Consider the following 13,263-nt stretch of genomic DNA (forward strand, 5'->3'; position numbering starts at 1 on the left):
TAAAACAATTGAAAAAAATTACAAGACATAAAAGATCCAGTGATTGCTGAGGAATCTGGTAAATAAAATAAACACTGCTTTTGCAAGAAGTGATAAAAAGAACAAACTTCTAATTTCTTTATCAAGTTTACATTAACATTATGTAGTATTCTATTACTCACCTTCTCAAAGCTTGTGGCATTACATCATTGACCTCCACCTCCTGAAGATGTTTATAAGAATGTAGAGAATCTCGAGATCCTCCACTGAGATGATGGCCTGCTCTAGGGATGGGGGGAGTCCACTTTGAGACAGCTCGATAATTGGATACCTTGTGTTTCAGAGCGGGGCTCGAGGAGAACGAGCAGCTTCTGTTAAAACATAAGTCACTGTTTCAGAGATTTTATATAAGCCTTATAGGGAAAGTTGTCCTCAAAATTGAAAACACATCCTTTTCTCTTCCTTACATTTACCCAAAAGAAGATATATATAAGAAGATAACCTATTTAAGTGATTTAGCCGAAATCCCATTTAAAAAACAAACAAAAAAAGAACATTGACTTTGGGACGAGTTATCCGGAACTGTTAAAATGCTAACTTGCGTTCTGTTTTTTGCACATAAATTAACGTCATAGTTCCTCCATTCTTTTCAGGCCCTGTTGTTGAAGTCTTTCAGTGTTTCAATCAGTGTTTATAAATGATCATTGCATAGAAAAATCTGCAGCATAATTAGAAAAAAAGCAAATTACTGTGGTTTTTACCAATTACAGTTATTATAATTCCTTTATTTCATATAAGTGCTTCATTTTAGACATTATTATATGGTGCCATATTGATAGCTGATTGAATTCCTTCCTCTGTTGCTCTCAGTTTTGTAAGAAAGGACAGATTGTCTGAAGTTTTACAATAGACATGAAGCTCCTGGAAAGTACCTGCAGCGCTTCCCCATGGAGAAACTGCGATTTTGATTTGGTAGGGAGACTTTAGAGCTGCTGAGAACTATGCTGGCCGCCTGCGGAGAGGAGAGACCGTGGACTCTTCTGCTCTGTAGAGAAGAATAGGAAATAAAAGATATTATTGTAGACGAGCAGAAGCATATAAACGTATAGTTGATGACCTCACTGGTTTCTTTGCATGCATGACTCATCGCTTTTCCATTCATGTGTGAATGTTTCCAAGGTGCCAAGACAGTGAGAGGGAGAAAGTGAGAAATGACGGCGGTGATGTCATAAATTGATATAATTACTTTTTTGCTGGATAAAACAAATCAGGTCGAGCATTTGTTCACATTTTAGTCAGAATTTAAATGTAAGCATAACACTGTGATTGAAGTGTCTGTGATATAATTTAAAGGATACTTTTAACTGCACACTGACTTGCTAAGTTATCATTACACACTGGGTTGAGGGAGCAATTACTCTTTTCAGCCAAGTTCACATGCCTGAATAATTTTTCGACATTTAATTTGACAGCTTCATTCCTATATCTGTTACTGTCTGGGTTTTTGTAGGTCAGTCGATGAATGCATGGATCAGCAACTAAGGCCTGATTTTCACAGAATTTAAATTTTATTTAAATAAGTCTCAATTTAGCAGCTAAACCTCAGTCGATGTACACTATTTTTCAAGTTCGGAGCCATATGATTAAAACAATATTTTTGTAGGAGTATTTTATGGTCAAAGGCTGAATGTATTTGACTAAAATAGATACAACAGAAAAAAGGTTGTGAAATATTAATACTTTAAATTAACTGCCGTCTATTTTCAGCTGATATATTTTTGTGATGGCAAGATGAGTTTTTACCAGCCATTACTAATTACTTAATTATATTAACATTAACTATGTAACCTTCATTCTGCTAATAAATCTCTAAATAATTATAGTTCTGTGTAAAGTAATTACCATCTCTGAAAGAGATCACAATTTGAGTTCTGTGTAAGCACATGATACAGAAGCAGATGTTTCAGTACACATTTCACAATATAGACCCACAAAAAACATTATATAAGGTGCTTTAAAATAAAAAGCTATTTATACACCTATCTATACTGTAGTAGGAATGAGCCGGTATAAGATTCTGATGGTGTGATATCCTTGGATAATAACATCGTGGTTTCACAGTATTGTGATTACTGCTCTAAAATACATTCTTTTTAAATGACTGGGTAAAGTACAAGAACTTTTTTTCCCGCTTGAACACAATGGCAGCATCTGAAATCACATACTTCTTACCTGTCAACCCTCCCATTTTTCCCAGGATTCTCCCGTATTTTACAGTTCTATCCCACTATTATCCTGTAAAGGTATTTTTCTGTATTTCTCCCGTATTTTCAGTCTTTCTCTGAACAGCCGAGCCTCCCTATATGCAACCCATAAAATAATAAAATAATAAAAAATAAAAAATAATAAAAAAAACTCCGAAATAAAGGAGTGCAAAAGCGAGAGCCTTTATTCTCCATGGTTGAATGTTTTTAAGATAGACTTTTTTTGATTAAAAAAAACTACTAAACTTCTATTTCTCATCTTGTGCACACAAAGCTACTTGGACAACACCTAAAATCGCATCCGGTCGGCCGGTCGCAAATGGTCTAGTCGCAGAAATCAAAAATTCAACTTATCCGCAGCTCAAATCTGTTTCAAATTTCCCGCATACGGAGATAATCAGAACTCCAAAATGGCAGTCATAGTACGACTGAGCTCCATTCATACTGTATAGAACATACTTTTCTATCGGTTACGTAGTAAATTCAAATTCAAATACAGTACCTACTTAGTAGGTGATTTTTGGACACAGCCAATATATTTTATTTTGAGAAACATTTAAAATATTATAGCAGTAATAATAAAACAGCTGTAAACATGTCAGACAATATAATTAAAATAAATCGTTGACTTTTCTAAACTCGCGGTATACCTTAAAAACGGTAATCGTCCCATGCCTAATCTATAGTGGAATAATAAGTATTCAGTACATAGAAATGACACTGTACCATGAGCCTCAATACCATTGTTTTATACTTGTGTAAATCTAATATGAACTAATAATAATAAAAACTAATATGAGAAAAAAACCACATAAGAATAATCATTACAACATTAATACAACATTACACTGACTGTTATGTCGGGATCATTAATATGAAGCGCGTTAGTTATGTGCCTATGCAGGTTCAAACGCATAATACATGCAGGATGTACAGCAGCAACACACAAATATCTGAAAAAAAGGATTAAAATGTTACAAAAATTATTATTTACTACATAAATATAATAATAATAATAAAATACCTCTATGACTTCTTCATGTCCAGGCTGCTTTTTTCAGTTTATTCATGACAATTTGCATTTGTACAATGTTATTATTATTATTATTATTATTATTATTATTATTATTAGCAGTTGTATTTATTATATGCATATTTATATTTGTTTAAAAAAAAAACAAGTTTAGATTTGTGCATTTATCTTGTATTGGAGATGTATGCATCAACATATGGGGCATAAGAACATGTGTTTAGCTTTTTGAGCACACTTTGTTGTTATTGTTTATTTATTTGTTTGCTGAAAATTAAAACAGAATTTAGAAATAGTTTTGAAACAAATCTTTGCACTAAATTAAACATGTAGGCTAATGGTTGTATTCAGTGGAGTGCGTACAACACTGTTTGCTTATCAGCGAAAGTAAAGGAGTAAAAGTAAAGATAGAAAGTAAAGGTTCATTCTTTATCCTCCTTTATCTTTATTCATGAGGCTGGTCTGTTTAAAAGTTTCAGAAACGTTCAGATTTTTCACTTACAAATTCCGCCATCTAAATAGCAAATTGCGACACAACTGACTCTTAAAGGGATTGGTTCATTGCACGTTATGCTCAAAACACACCCATAACTCATTAAGAGAATAAGCACAACCCTGTTAGATCATGTGCCGCAGCTCAACCCGTATTTTTCCATCCTTAAAATAGCAAAAGTGGATTCAGACATGCCCTTGCTGCCTTTGCACCATGCACTTTCGACGTTGATTTAATTTGATTTGCCTAGATTTTTAAAATAGAGCCCATTGTGTTTGGTGAAAATATTTCATGTTATTAATATAAAAAAAAAAATCAACTACCTTGTACTTTCTTAAGAAAGCTGATAAAAGTTTTCTTGACAGGTAGTTTAAAAATCTTTTAAAAAAACATGTTTCTATAAACATAAATCCTTTAGTAGCATTATAAATGCCTTTACTGTCACTTTTGATCAATTTAAAGCATCCTTGCTGAAAATTATTTTCAACAGTAGCATACAAGAGCACTGGGAACACAATTTTTAGCATTTTTTCATGACTTAACCAGAATGGATAGCGATCTGGGTACATCTGGGAGCCAAGAGCGAACACTGCCGTTGTCACTTTCTGCCAGTGATGACATCTGCAACAACCACTCAGCAAAACATTAAAATCTAATTCCTGCACCGGATTGCCACTCGTTAGAACACACACTGACTAAATAAAAACTCTCTGCAATCAGAGCTGCTTACTCTGTATTTCATGAAGAAACCTCCAGCAATTTCATAAAGTAGTGTGAACATGACCACCCGTAAATGACACCAATGATCATTCCAGCGTGCCTGGCTTGTACATACAGATACAAGTAGGAACACACAGGCTCAGGCCGAAGAGGATCATGAACTCTGAACAGAGGCCATAAAGAGATCCGTGATACACAGGCCCCTCAGAGAAGGAAATCCGTTTTAATTAGACTTTACATTTAAACTGCAGATTAAGCAAGACACACTCTGATTATTCTCCCTTTTCGACTTCCCCAGTCAGGAATTAGTCCCAGACAAGATTACATTAATGAATTCCTAAAGTATTTTTTTTTCAATCCCCACTTAAAATTAAAGCCATTATCTTACTACAAGCCAGCACTCAGAGAGAAGTCCGCAATAAGTATCCCATGCCCCCTGATGTCGGAAAAGACAGCCGATAATGCAGTTATTCCAGTTAGCCAAATCTCCCTCCCTCTGCCTGTCCTGTGGAACATCATTAAAACGATTGAGTTTGACTTTAAACTAGTTTGGGGCCTTACAGCTGAAAAAGCATGTCCTTCTAACAGTGCTGCTTCCTCAGGGACCTGTTAGCATTGTTCTTCTCTCCAACAAGAAAATTGGATGATTTCTGACCACCTTTCATTGCCTCGGCAGGGTGAGAAAACTGAGGAAGAAAAGCAGAACAGCCACGCTTGCTGCTGTAATTGTATGAAGAAAAAAAAAAAAAAAAAACCTTTCCTGAGGAGGGGGTGAAACATGCAGAAATGAAGTAAAGTCTGAACAAAAGATCAGATTTCTCAGCCACTTCTTAAATTAGTGTCATAGTACTAGCTCAGCAGATTTAGGTGACGATTATATAAGCAGTCCAATTAAAGGTTTGCTCTACATGCTCGGATTAGCAAGAAGGACACTGATCTTGATATGCTACACCCTGTGTCACATCACTTCAAGGGCGTATAATTAGCATGGATGGAGGTGATGTGTCCCCACCAATATCCACAGATTATTGAGTTATACAGTGCATCTGGAAAGTACTCATAGCGATTCACTTTTTCCACCTTTTTTTAAGTTACAGTCTTATTCCAAAATAGATTAAATTAATTTATTTCCTCAAAATTCTACACACAATACCCCATAATGACAATGTGAAAAAAATCACATGTACATCAGTATTCACAGCCGTTGCCGTGAAGCTTTAAATTGTGCTCGGGTACATTCTGTTTCCACTGATCATTCGTGAGATGTTTCAGCAGCTTAACTGTAGTTCACCTGTGATAAATTCAGCTGATTGGGCACATATTTGAAAAGTCCTGTCTATATAAGGTCCCAGGGTTGACAATGCATGTCAAAGCACAAACCAAGCATGAAGACAAAGGAATTGACTGTAGACCTCTGAGACAGGATTGTTTTGAGGCACAAGGCTGGGGAAGGTTACAGAAAAAATTCTGCTGCTCTGAAAGTTCCTATAAGCACAGTGGCCTCCATCATCTGTAAGTGGAAGATGTTTGGAGCCACCAGGACTCTTCCTAGAGCTGGCCGGCCATCTAAGCTGAGTGATCGGGGGAAAAGGGCCTTAGTTAGGGAAGTTCTCAATAACCCGATGGTCACTCTGAGCTCCAACGTTCTTCTGGGGAGAGAGGAGAACCTTACAGAAGGACAACCATCTATGCAGCAATCCACCAATCAGGCCTGTATGGTAGAGTGGCCAGACAGAAGCCACTCCCTGCCTGGAATTTGCCAAAAGGCATCTGAAGGACTCTCAGACCACGAAACAAAATTTTTTTGTCTGAGACTAAAACTGAACTCTTTGGAGTGAATGCCAGGCATTACGTTTGGAGAAAACCAGGCACCGCTCATCACCAGGCTAATACCATGCTGTGGGAATGTTTTTCAGCAGCAGAAACTAGAAGACTAGTCAGGATAGAGGGAAAGATGAATGCAGCAATGTACAAAGACATCCTGAAAGAAAACCTGCTTCAGAGTGTTCTTGACCTGAGACTGGGGTGACGGTTCATCTTCCAGCAGGACAATGACCCAAAGCACACGGCCAAAATATAAATGGAGTGGCTTCACAACAACTCCTGAATGTCCTTGAGTGGCCCAGCCAGAGCCCACACCCAAATTCATTTAACATTTCTGGATTGTTTGCCATTGTTTCCCTTCCAACCTGATAGAGCTTGAAAGGCACTTCAAAGAGGAATGGGCAAAAACTCCCAAAAAACAGGGGTGCTAAGCTTGTGGCATCATATTCAAAAGACTTGAGGCTGTAATTGCTGCCAAAGGTGCATCAACAAATGATTGAGCAAAGGCTGTGAATACTTTTTGTACATTTGTGATTTTTTTCAGTTTTTATTTTATTTATTTTTTTTTATGCATTTGCAACAGTTTCAAAATTCTTTATTCACATGGTCATTAACGGGTATTGTGTGTAGAATTTTGAGGAAATGGGTGACTTTAATCTATTTTGGAATAAGGCTGTAACATAAACAACTGTGGAAAAAGTGAAGCGCTATGAGTACTTTCCTGATGCACTGCACTGTATCAACCAATAATTTAAAAACAAAAATAAATATTGGTTCGTAAACTCTCATTAACGTACTGTAGGGTTAAATCACATACTTGAGTCCAACTTCTCTCAAAGACATATGGACATGAAAAGGACATGTGATTTGCTGAGCCTTTCCCTTCTGTAACGTGAGAGGCTGAAGCTGTGTTTGGACGCTAGCGGTGCCAAAACTGTAATACTGGGTGCAGCGATCACTTGTCGACACAAACGTATAAATGAGGCTTTACTGTGGAAGACTCAAGTGCCACATGGGTGACTCATGGGTGTCAAAATCGACAGGAGAGAGGGTGGCAGCAAAAAGGTAGACATAAGGAGCTATGTTTTTTTTTTTTCTCTAAAGCTAAAACAAGCGCCAAAGTCTTTACAGAAATGTGAACATTAAGTATGATTCATTCAGGTTGATCAAACTTACATTTTCCTTTAGTGTGCAGATTTACTTACATTTTGTTTGTGGCTCTGTACATACATGCTTGTTGCATTATTATGTTTTTAATTTGTTTACACCTAACCAGGGAACGTGGGCTGCAAATTAGCTGCTCTATGGGAGGGGTCACCAATCTCGGTCCTGGAGGGCTGGTGTCCCTGCAGGGTTTAGCTCCAACTTGCCTCAACACACCTGCATGGATGTTTTAAGTATACCTAGTAAGACCTTGATTAGCTTGTTCAGGTGTGTTTGATTAGAGTTGGAGCTAAAATCTGTAAGGCACCGGCCCTCCAGGAACAAGTTTGGTGATCCCTGCTCTATGGCATTAGGCATTGGCTGGTATAAGATTCTGATGGTAATATAACCTTGGATAAAAAGTTCACGGTTTCATGGTATTGTAATTACTCCTATAAAATATATACCATTTAAATGTCTGGATAAAAAACATCAACAATGGTTTTCTACCTTTGAACACAATATATATATTTTTAGAAACATTTCAAATATTTTGGAGCAGTAAACATGTCACGCTAAATAATGCAAATGAATCATTGACTTTTGCTGTCTTTAAAAATACAGGTTTCTTTACAATTTGAAATGGCATCTTTGGACATCTTTTTTTTTTTTGCTGGATATACTGTTGTCCTAAAAAAAAAAAAGTAAATAAATAAATATCTTACATGTACCAGAGGGACCGTAAAACAGAACATTTTCATGGTTTTAAAACCTTGACTTTTCCAAACCGTATACCTTGAAAACGGTTATTGTTCCATGCCTATACGCGGCATCAGTTGTCTTTGTATTAAAAAAGGTCAGGTTTAATGTCCCTGTTAAGCAAACAAACAAATAAAATAAATGTTTTTAATTTGAGACAAAGACTATAGAATACACAAGACGTGTGACTCGTATAGTTTTGACTGGGGAAAAGTGTAACAGTCAATATGGTGAATGAAGTCCCGCCTACTAATACTACTAATACTAATACAATCATTGATCGCTATAGACTGATGTTTCTCAAGGGAAAAGCTCGGACCAGACGTATGCTTTTACAATAGTTTGGTGGTCAACAAATGCACTAGAATAACAGCGAATACTTGCTTCAGATATAAGCTATATATCCACATAAAGCTTGAAACCTGTGCTTTTAAATGAACCATGAGTGAAATGACTAGCCTTGAAGTGACATTCTTTGTGATCATAATCATTACTGAATGAGTTTATCAAACAATCGCTTTGCAATTCATTGAAATCTAGTTTTGATTTTGGGCTCGAATGATTTTGAAACAAAAACTCACCAATAATCAAGATAACATGATTATCCTGTGCCCTTCCAGCAGTCTATTCACCTTATTCTTTGCGTTCGAGTGGGCGCAGCCATTTGAAACTTTTTGGGCGGAGACTTTCGGTCTAATTGGCTTCCATTCATTTATAGACGTTAAAACATCTTGTTATGCTGCTTGACATTGCAAACTGATATTTTCTTACTATATGATTCTACTTTTTATGTATACTTTGCATTAACAGGTGGTGTATATCGGGGAGGGAGGTGGTGCTAAATTCATTGATTTTAATTTACCACCTAAGTCAAAAGCAAATTTACTCTTTTGCATCACTATATGCCAGGGATTCTCAAACTCGGTCCTGGAGGTTAGGTGTCTTGCAGATTTTAGCTCCAACTTGCCTCAACACACTTGTAAGGATGTTTCTAGAAAGCCTAGTAAGAGCTGGATTAGCTAGTCCAGGAGTGTCTGATTAGGGTTTGAGCTAAAATCTGCAGGACACCGGACCACCAGGATTAAGATATATAAATGACTTATAAATGACTTCAAGCATTTACAAGAAAATGTAAACGTACTGTAAACCATCAGGAATGAGCCTCTGTATATTTTGCTAATGTGTACAATATGAACTTTGGATGTAAAAAGAAAAAAAAATATTTAGAAATAAAAAAAGCATTTTTAATGAGGTAACAGACATGTATAAACTGTTGAAAAAAATGTATGTTTCTCCGTTGTGTAGAATTTTTCAACACTTACAGTGATTTTTCTGGAGCTTTGTATGGCAGCAAACTTCATATAACAAAGTTTTGTTCATCATTCAGATGGGGTGATATTAGTATGATGAACTGTTTACGCTAAGATTGATATTTATTTATTTTCTATCTGTGCATTCCTATACGCTAAAGCCAAATAATACAACTTTAAATACATCAACTTTCCAGAAGAAGGGGTGGAACATGCGGAAATGGAGTGAAGCCTGAACAAAAGATCTGAGCTTTCCTTCTCAGCCTCTTCTTAAATGAATTTTACAGTGCCAGCTCAGCAGATTTAGGTGACGATTATATAAGCAGCCCAATTAAAGGTTTGCTCCGCATGCTTGCATTAGCAAGAGTGACGCTGATCTTGATATGCTACACCCCGTGTCACATCACTATATGCAATTTCGCATAAATGACTTCAACAAGCATCTGCAAGGAAATGCAAACGTAAACCATCGGGAATAATTCACGCCCGATTCCTCAATCTCATCGGACTCAATGGTACACATGGGAACAAGAGCCGCCAACATTTGTGTATGGGGTGTAAATGAGCCGCCATGTGGCAGCAGAGAAAGAGAGACTGATCTTTCTGTTTGGATAATGCGGCTCGATTCATCCAGTTCTTCATCAGCTAGGTGCTGGCTGCCTTTGACTGTTGTTGCATCAGATAGATGCAGTGTTTGCTCCCCGAGCTGCATGCAGTGTTATTTCTGTCAGCTTGAGGGATCTGCGGGGCAGGTGGGAAAGCAGTAAAGCCGTGGAGGGCATCATTCCTCCAGTTGCCTGCTGGCCAATTGTATTCATTACTGGTGACTGTTATGCGCAGGGGACTTTATTCGAATTTTCATAACAGCACATGTGGGTGGCTTGAAATCAGACTGTGCTTCTGTATATGTGGTAGACGTATGAGTGTGGAGATGGAGGCTTTTTTTTGGAACAAGTGATCATCATGTGCACTGTCAGCATAAATATGGACATCATGCAGATTTGCTGTCTGAGATGTAAACAAACATCACCTTTTGAAGCTGGAGGCTGCTCTCGAGTCTGGGGCTTGATTTAGACATGAGACCAGAGGCGTTGACAGTACAGTCCCTCAAGTTGCGAATTTCGGTCAGATGCGCTCGATGCTTCTCTCTTTGTCTCCTGAAAAGTGTCGGTACATTTTTTGAAACCACAAGATTTCATTTTGTGCAATGACATTCAGGTCAATGACATGCTGGTTTCTTATTATTAAAAAGTATGTAGTACTTTTAGATACTGCTAGTATACTAGTAGTATCTATAGTAAACAGCATTTTCCAGGTTATTTTAATGACCCACAACTAACATTGGTCACACTATATTTTGATGGTCTGTTTGTTGAATTTAAGTTACATTGCATCTACATGCCAACTAATTATCATTAGACTATAAGTAGACTCTTAGGTTGGGGTTAGGGTTAGTGTAAGTTGACATGTACTTGCAAAGTTTCCTTTAGTCAGTTAAATGTCTGTTGAAGGAGCAGTATCACCAAATATTAAGCAGACAGTCTGCTAATACTCAAATGGACCATCAAAATAAAGTGTTACCCTAACATTATATAAATGCAAAATATGTAAAACATCAGGAATGTGTGTTTTTAATGATTTCCTTTTTAATGAATAATGCATTTTTTACAGATAATCTACATGCTTTACATGTGCAATTATATGTTAAAATCAAATGTGAAATGTGTGGTTTTCATGCGAGACCCAGGTGATCACACATGGTAAATATGGACATGTGGAAACTTAATCACATGGGTTTCATGTGAAAAGTTTCACGTCTTTCACATACTTCACATTTGATTTTAACATGTAATTGCACATGTGAAGCTTATATTGTTTACCGTAAGGGCATAAATTATTCATTAAAAATTACCATAAAGTTTTTAGGGAGTTTCATTATGTTTAATTTTACATCCTGAACTAACCTTGCCTTTTTATAAAAAGGTCAAATAGTTCCTTTTTTGTGTCTTTAAAGACCTTGACTTGATTTTTGCTTAGTTTGTTTTAGATATTATCATCCCATTGAAGTAATTTTAATTTAAAGCAATTTTTACAAAGAACTGAAAATTCTAATATATGTGAAATTATTAAAAATGATGTGAAACTTTTATAAATATTTTTTTATTAAAGAATTTTATTCTTTCATTTTCCTTCATCTTAGTCCCTTATTTATCAGGAATTACCACAGTGGAATGAGCCGCCAACTATTCTGGCATATGTTTTATGCAGCAGATGCCCTTCCAGCCGCAACCCAGTACTGGGAAACACCCATATACACTCACATTTACACACATATACTCATAAACTACGGCCATTAACCTATAGCGTATGTCTTTGGACTGTGGGGAAACCGGAGCATGAACCCACACAAAAATGGGGAGAACATGCAAACTCCACAAAGAAAAGCTAATAGGCCCAACTGGGACTCTAATCAGGGTCCTTCTTGCTGTGAGGCGCCAGTGCTAAACACCGAGCCATGCAGCCTTACCAAAGAATCGAATTAAATAAAATTAATTTTGGTCATGGAAGAGGTGAATTTTACCATTGTTTAAAAAATGAACAGACAGAAATAAAGGTCATTGACCCACACCACTACAGAAACTTCAGAACTCAAACACACTCAAACTTAGTTTAAAACTAAACCATTCCAGCTTCTGAGGATGGATAAACTCACTTGTTCTTGCAGTAAAGCGCCATGCAAGCGACTCCCAGCAGGCTGATCCCCATGGCTATGCTGAAGATGGACAGAATCTGCCTCTGATAAGTTTCTGCACTCTCTGGAAACACAGAAAAGGACAGCACACATTCATCTTCAGCCTTTATTCACAGTCATTACTATTTCAGTCTTGATTGAACAAAAGAATCTTATGAAGCTAATTGGCTCTTAGAGCTTGAAACAAAAATTGAATGGAAACAATACCAGCGTGAGACAGTGCGTTTTTTTTTTTTTTTTTTTTTGGAGATGATTGCAAAGGGACTTTCTCAAAACTAATTGACTAGTTGTGTCATTTTGGCATATTTAACTAGCATGCAGACATGTGCACACAATCACGTTTGATTTGATGATTGGGGACAGACGGCAGAGGAGCATGCTGGGAGCTGTCAGACAGGCATTGGTCTGTGTCAGAGGTCAGATACGCTTCAGATGTGCTTGCAGTAAGAATCAGCCTAATGATCACTTTGTTGGAAACCAGCAACAAACTAAACTGCAGCTTGATTTGGAATTATAGGAAGTGAAATTGACGGACTTCCAATAGCACAACAGGTGGAAACGTTCTGAGAAATGAAGTGTTCTTTTATCTTGGTCCATTAAATAAAAATTAATGGTCCACTAAAAACATCAAATGGCCCTTTAAACTTTTAAATAAGGGCATCACTCAAAGTTTGTCTCATGGAACCCTAGTTTTCAGATTATAATAGCAAAGTCATGTACTGTATTTTAAAAAGAATTCTTAAATAAAAATTTAAATGAACATCTACTATCAAATTTACAATCTGCCAGTGGGTGGCAATTTGAGAACATGTTCTGGCCATAAATATTTTTAATGGTCATGAAACTCAATGTGCATTATTTTTATTTAGAAAACAGGCAGAACAAGCTGACGCAATGAGTTATTTATTATTAGTAGTAGTATTAATAGTAATAATAATAATTACAATAAAGAAATCAATATAATATTAATGAACTAAAGTATTTCATCT

General features: G+C 36.6%; 2 protein-coding genes across 18 annotated transcripts in view; one reads left to right on the forward strand and one right to left on the reverse strand.

Moving 5' to 3' along the window:
* Nucleotides 1-13,263, forward strand: part of LOC147834501 (uncharacterized) — a 382,782-nt gene that overhangs the window by 45,568 nt on the left and 323,951 nt on the right. The window lies entirely within an intron of this gene.
* Nucleotides 1-13,263, reverse strand: part of nrg3b (neuregulin 3b) — a 275,221-nt gene that overhangs the window by 7,394 nt on the left and 254,564 nt on the right. For both annotated transcript variants that reach the window (XM_087276507.1, XM_087276508.1), the window contains exons 5-8: nt 12,236-12,338; nt 10,553-10,679; nt 912-1,024; nt 162-350 (exon numbers count right to left, since the gene is read on the reverse strand). In XM_087276507.1, the coding sequence (XP_087132633.1) occupies nt 162-350; nt 912-1,024; nt 10,553-10,679; nt 12,236-12,338 (532 nt within the window). The remainder of the gene's footprint in view (nt 1-161; nt 351-911; nt 1,025-10,552; nt 10,680-12,235; nt 12,339-13,263) is intronic.

This window comes from Danio rerio, chromosome 12 (assembly GCF_052040795.2).
Source record: "Danio rerio strain M-AB ecotype USA chromosome 12, GRCz13ab, whole genome shotgun sequence".
Taxonomy (NCBI): domain Eukaryota; kingdom Metazoa; phylum Chordata; class Actinopteri; order Cypriniformes; family Danionidae; genus Danio; species Danio rerio.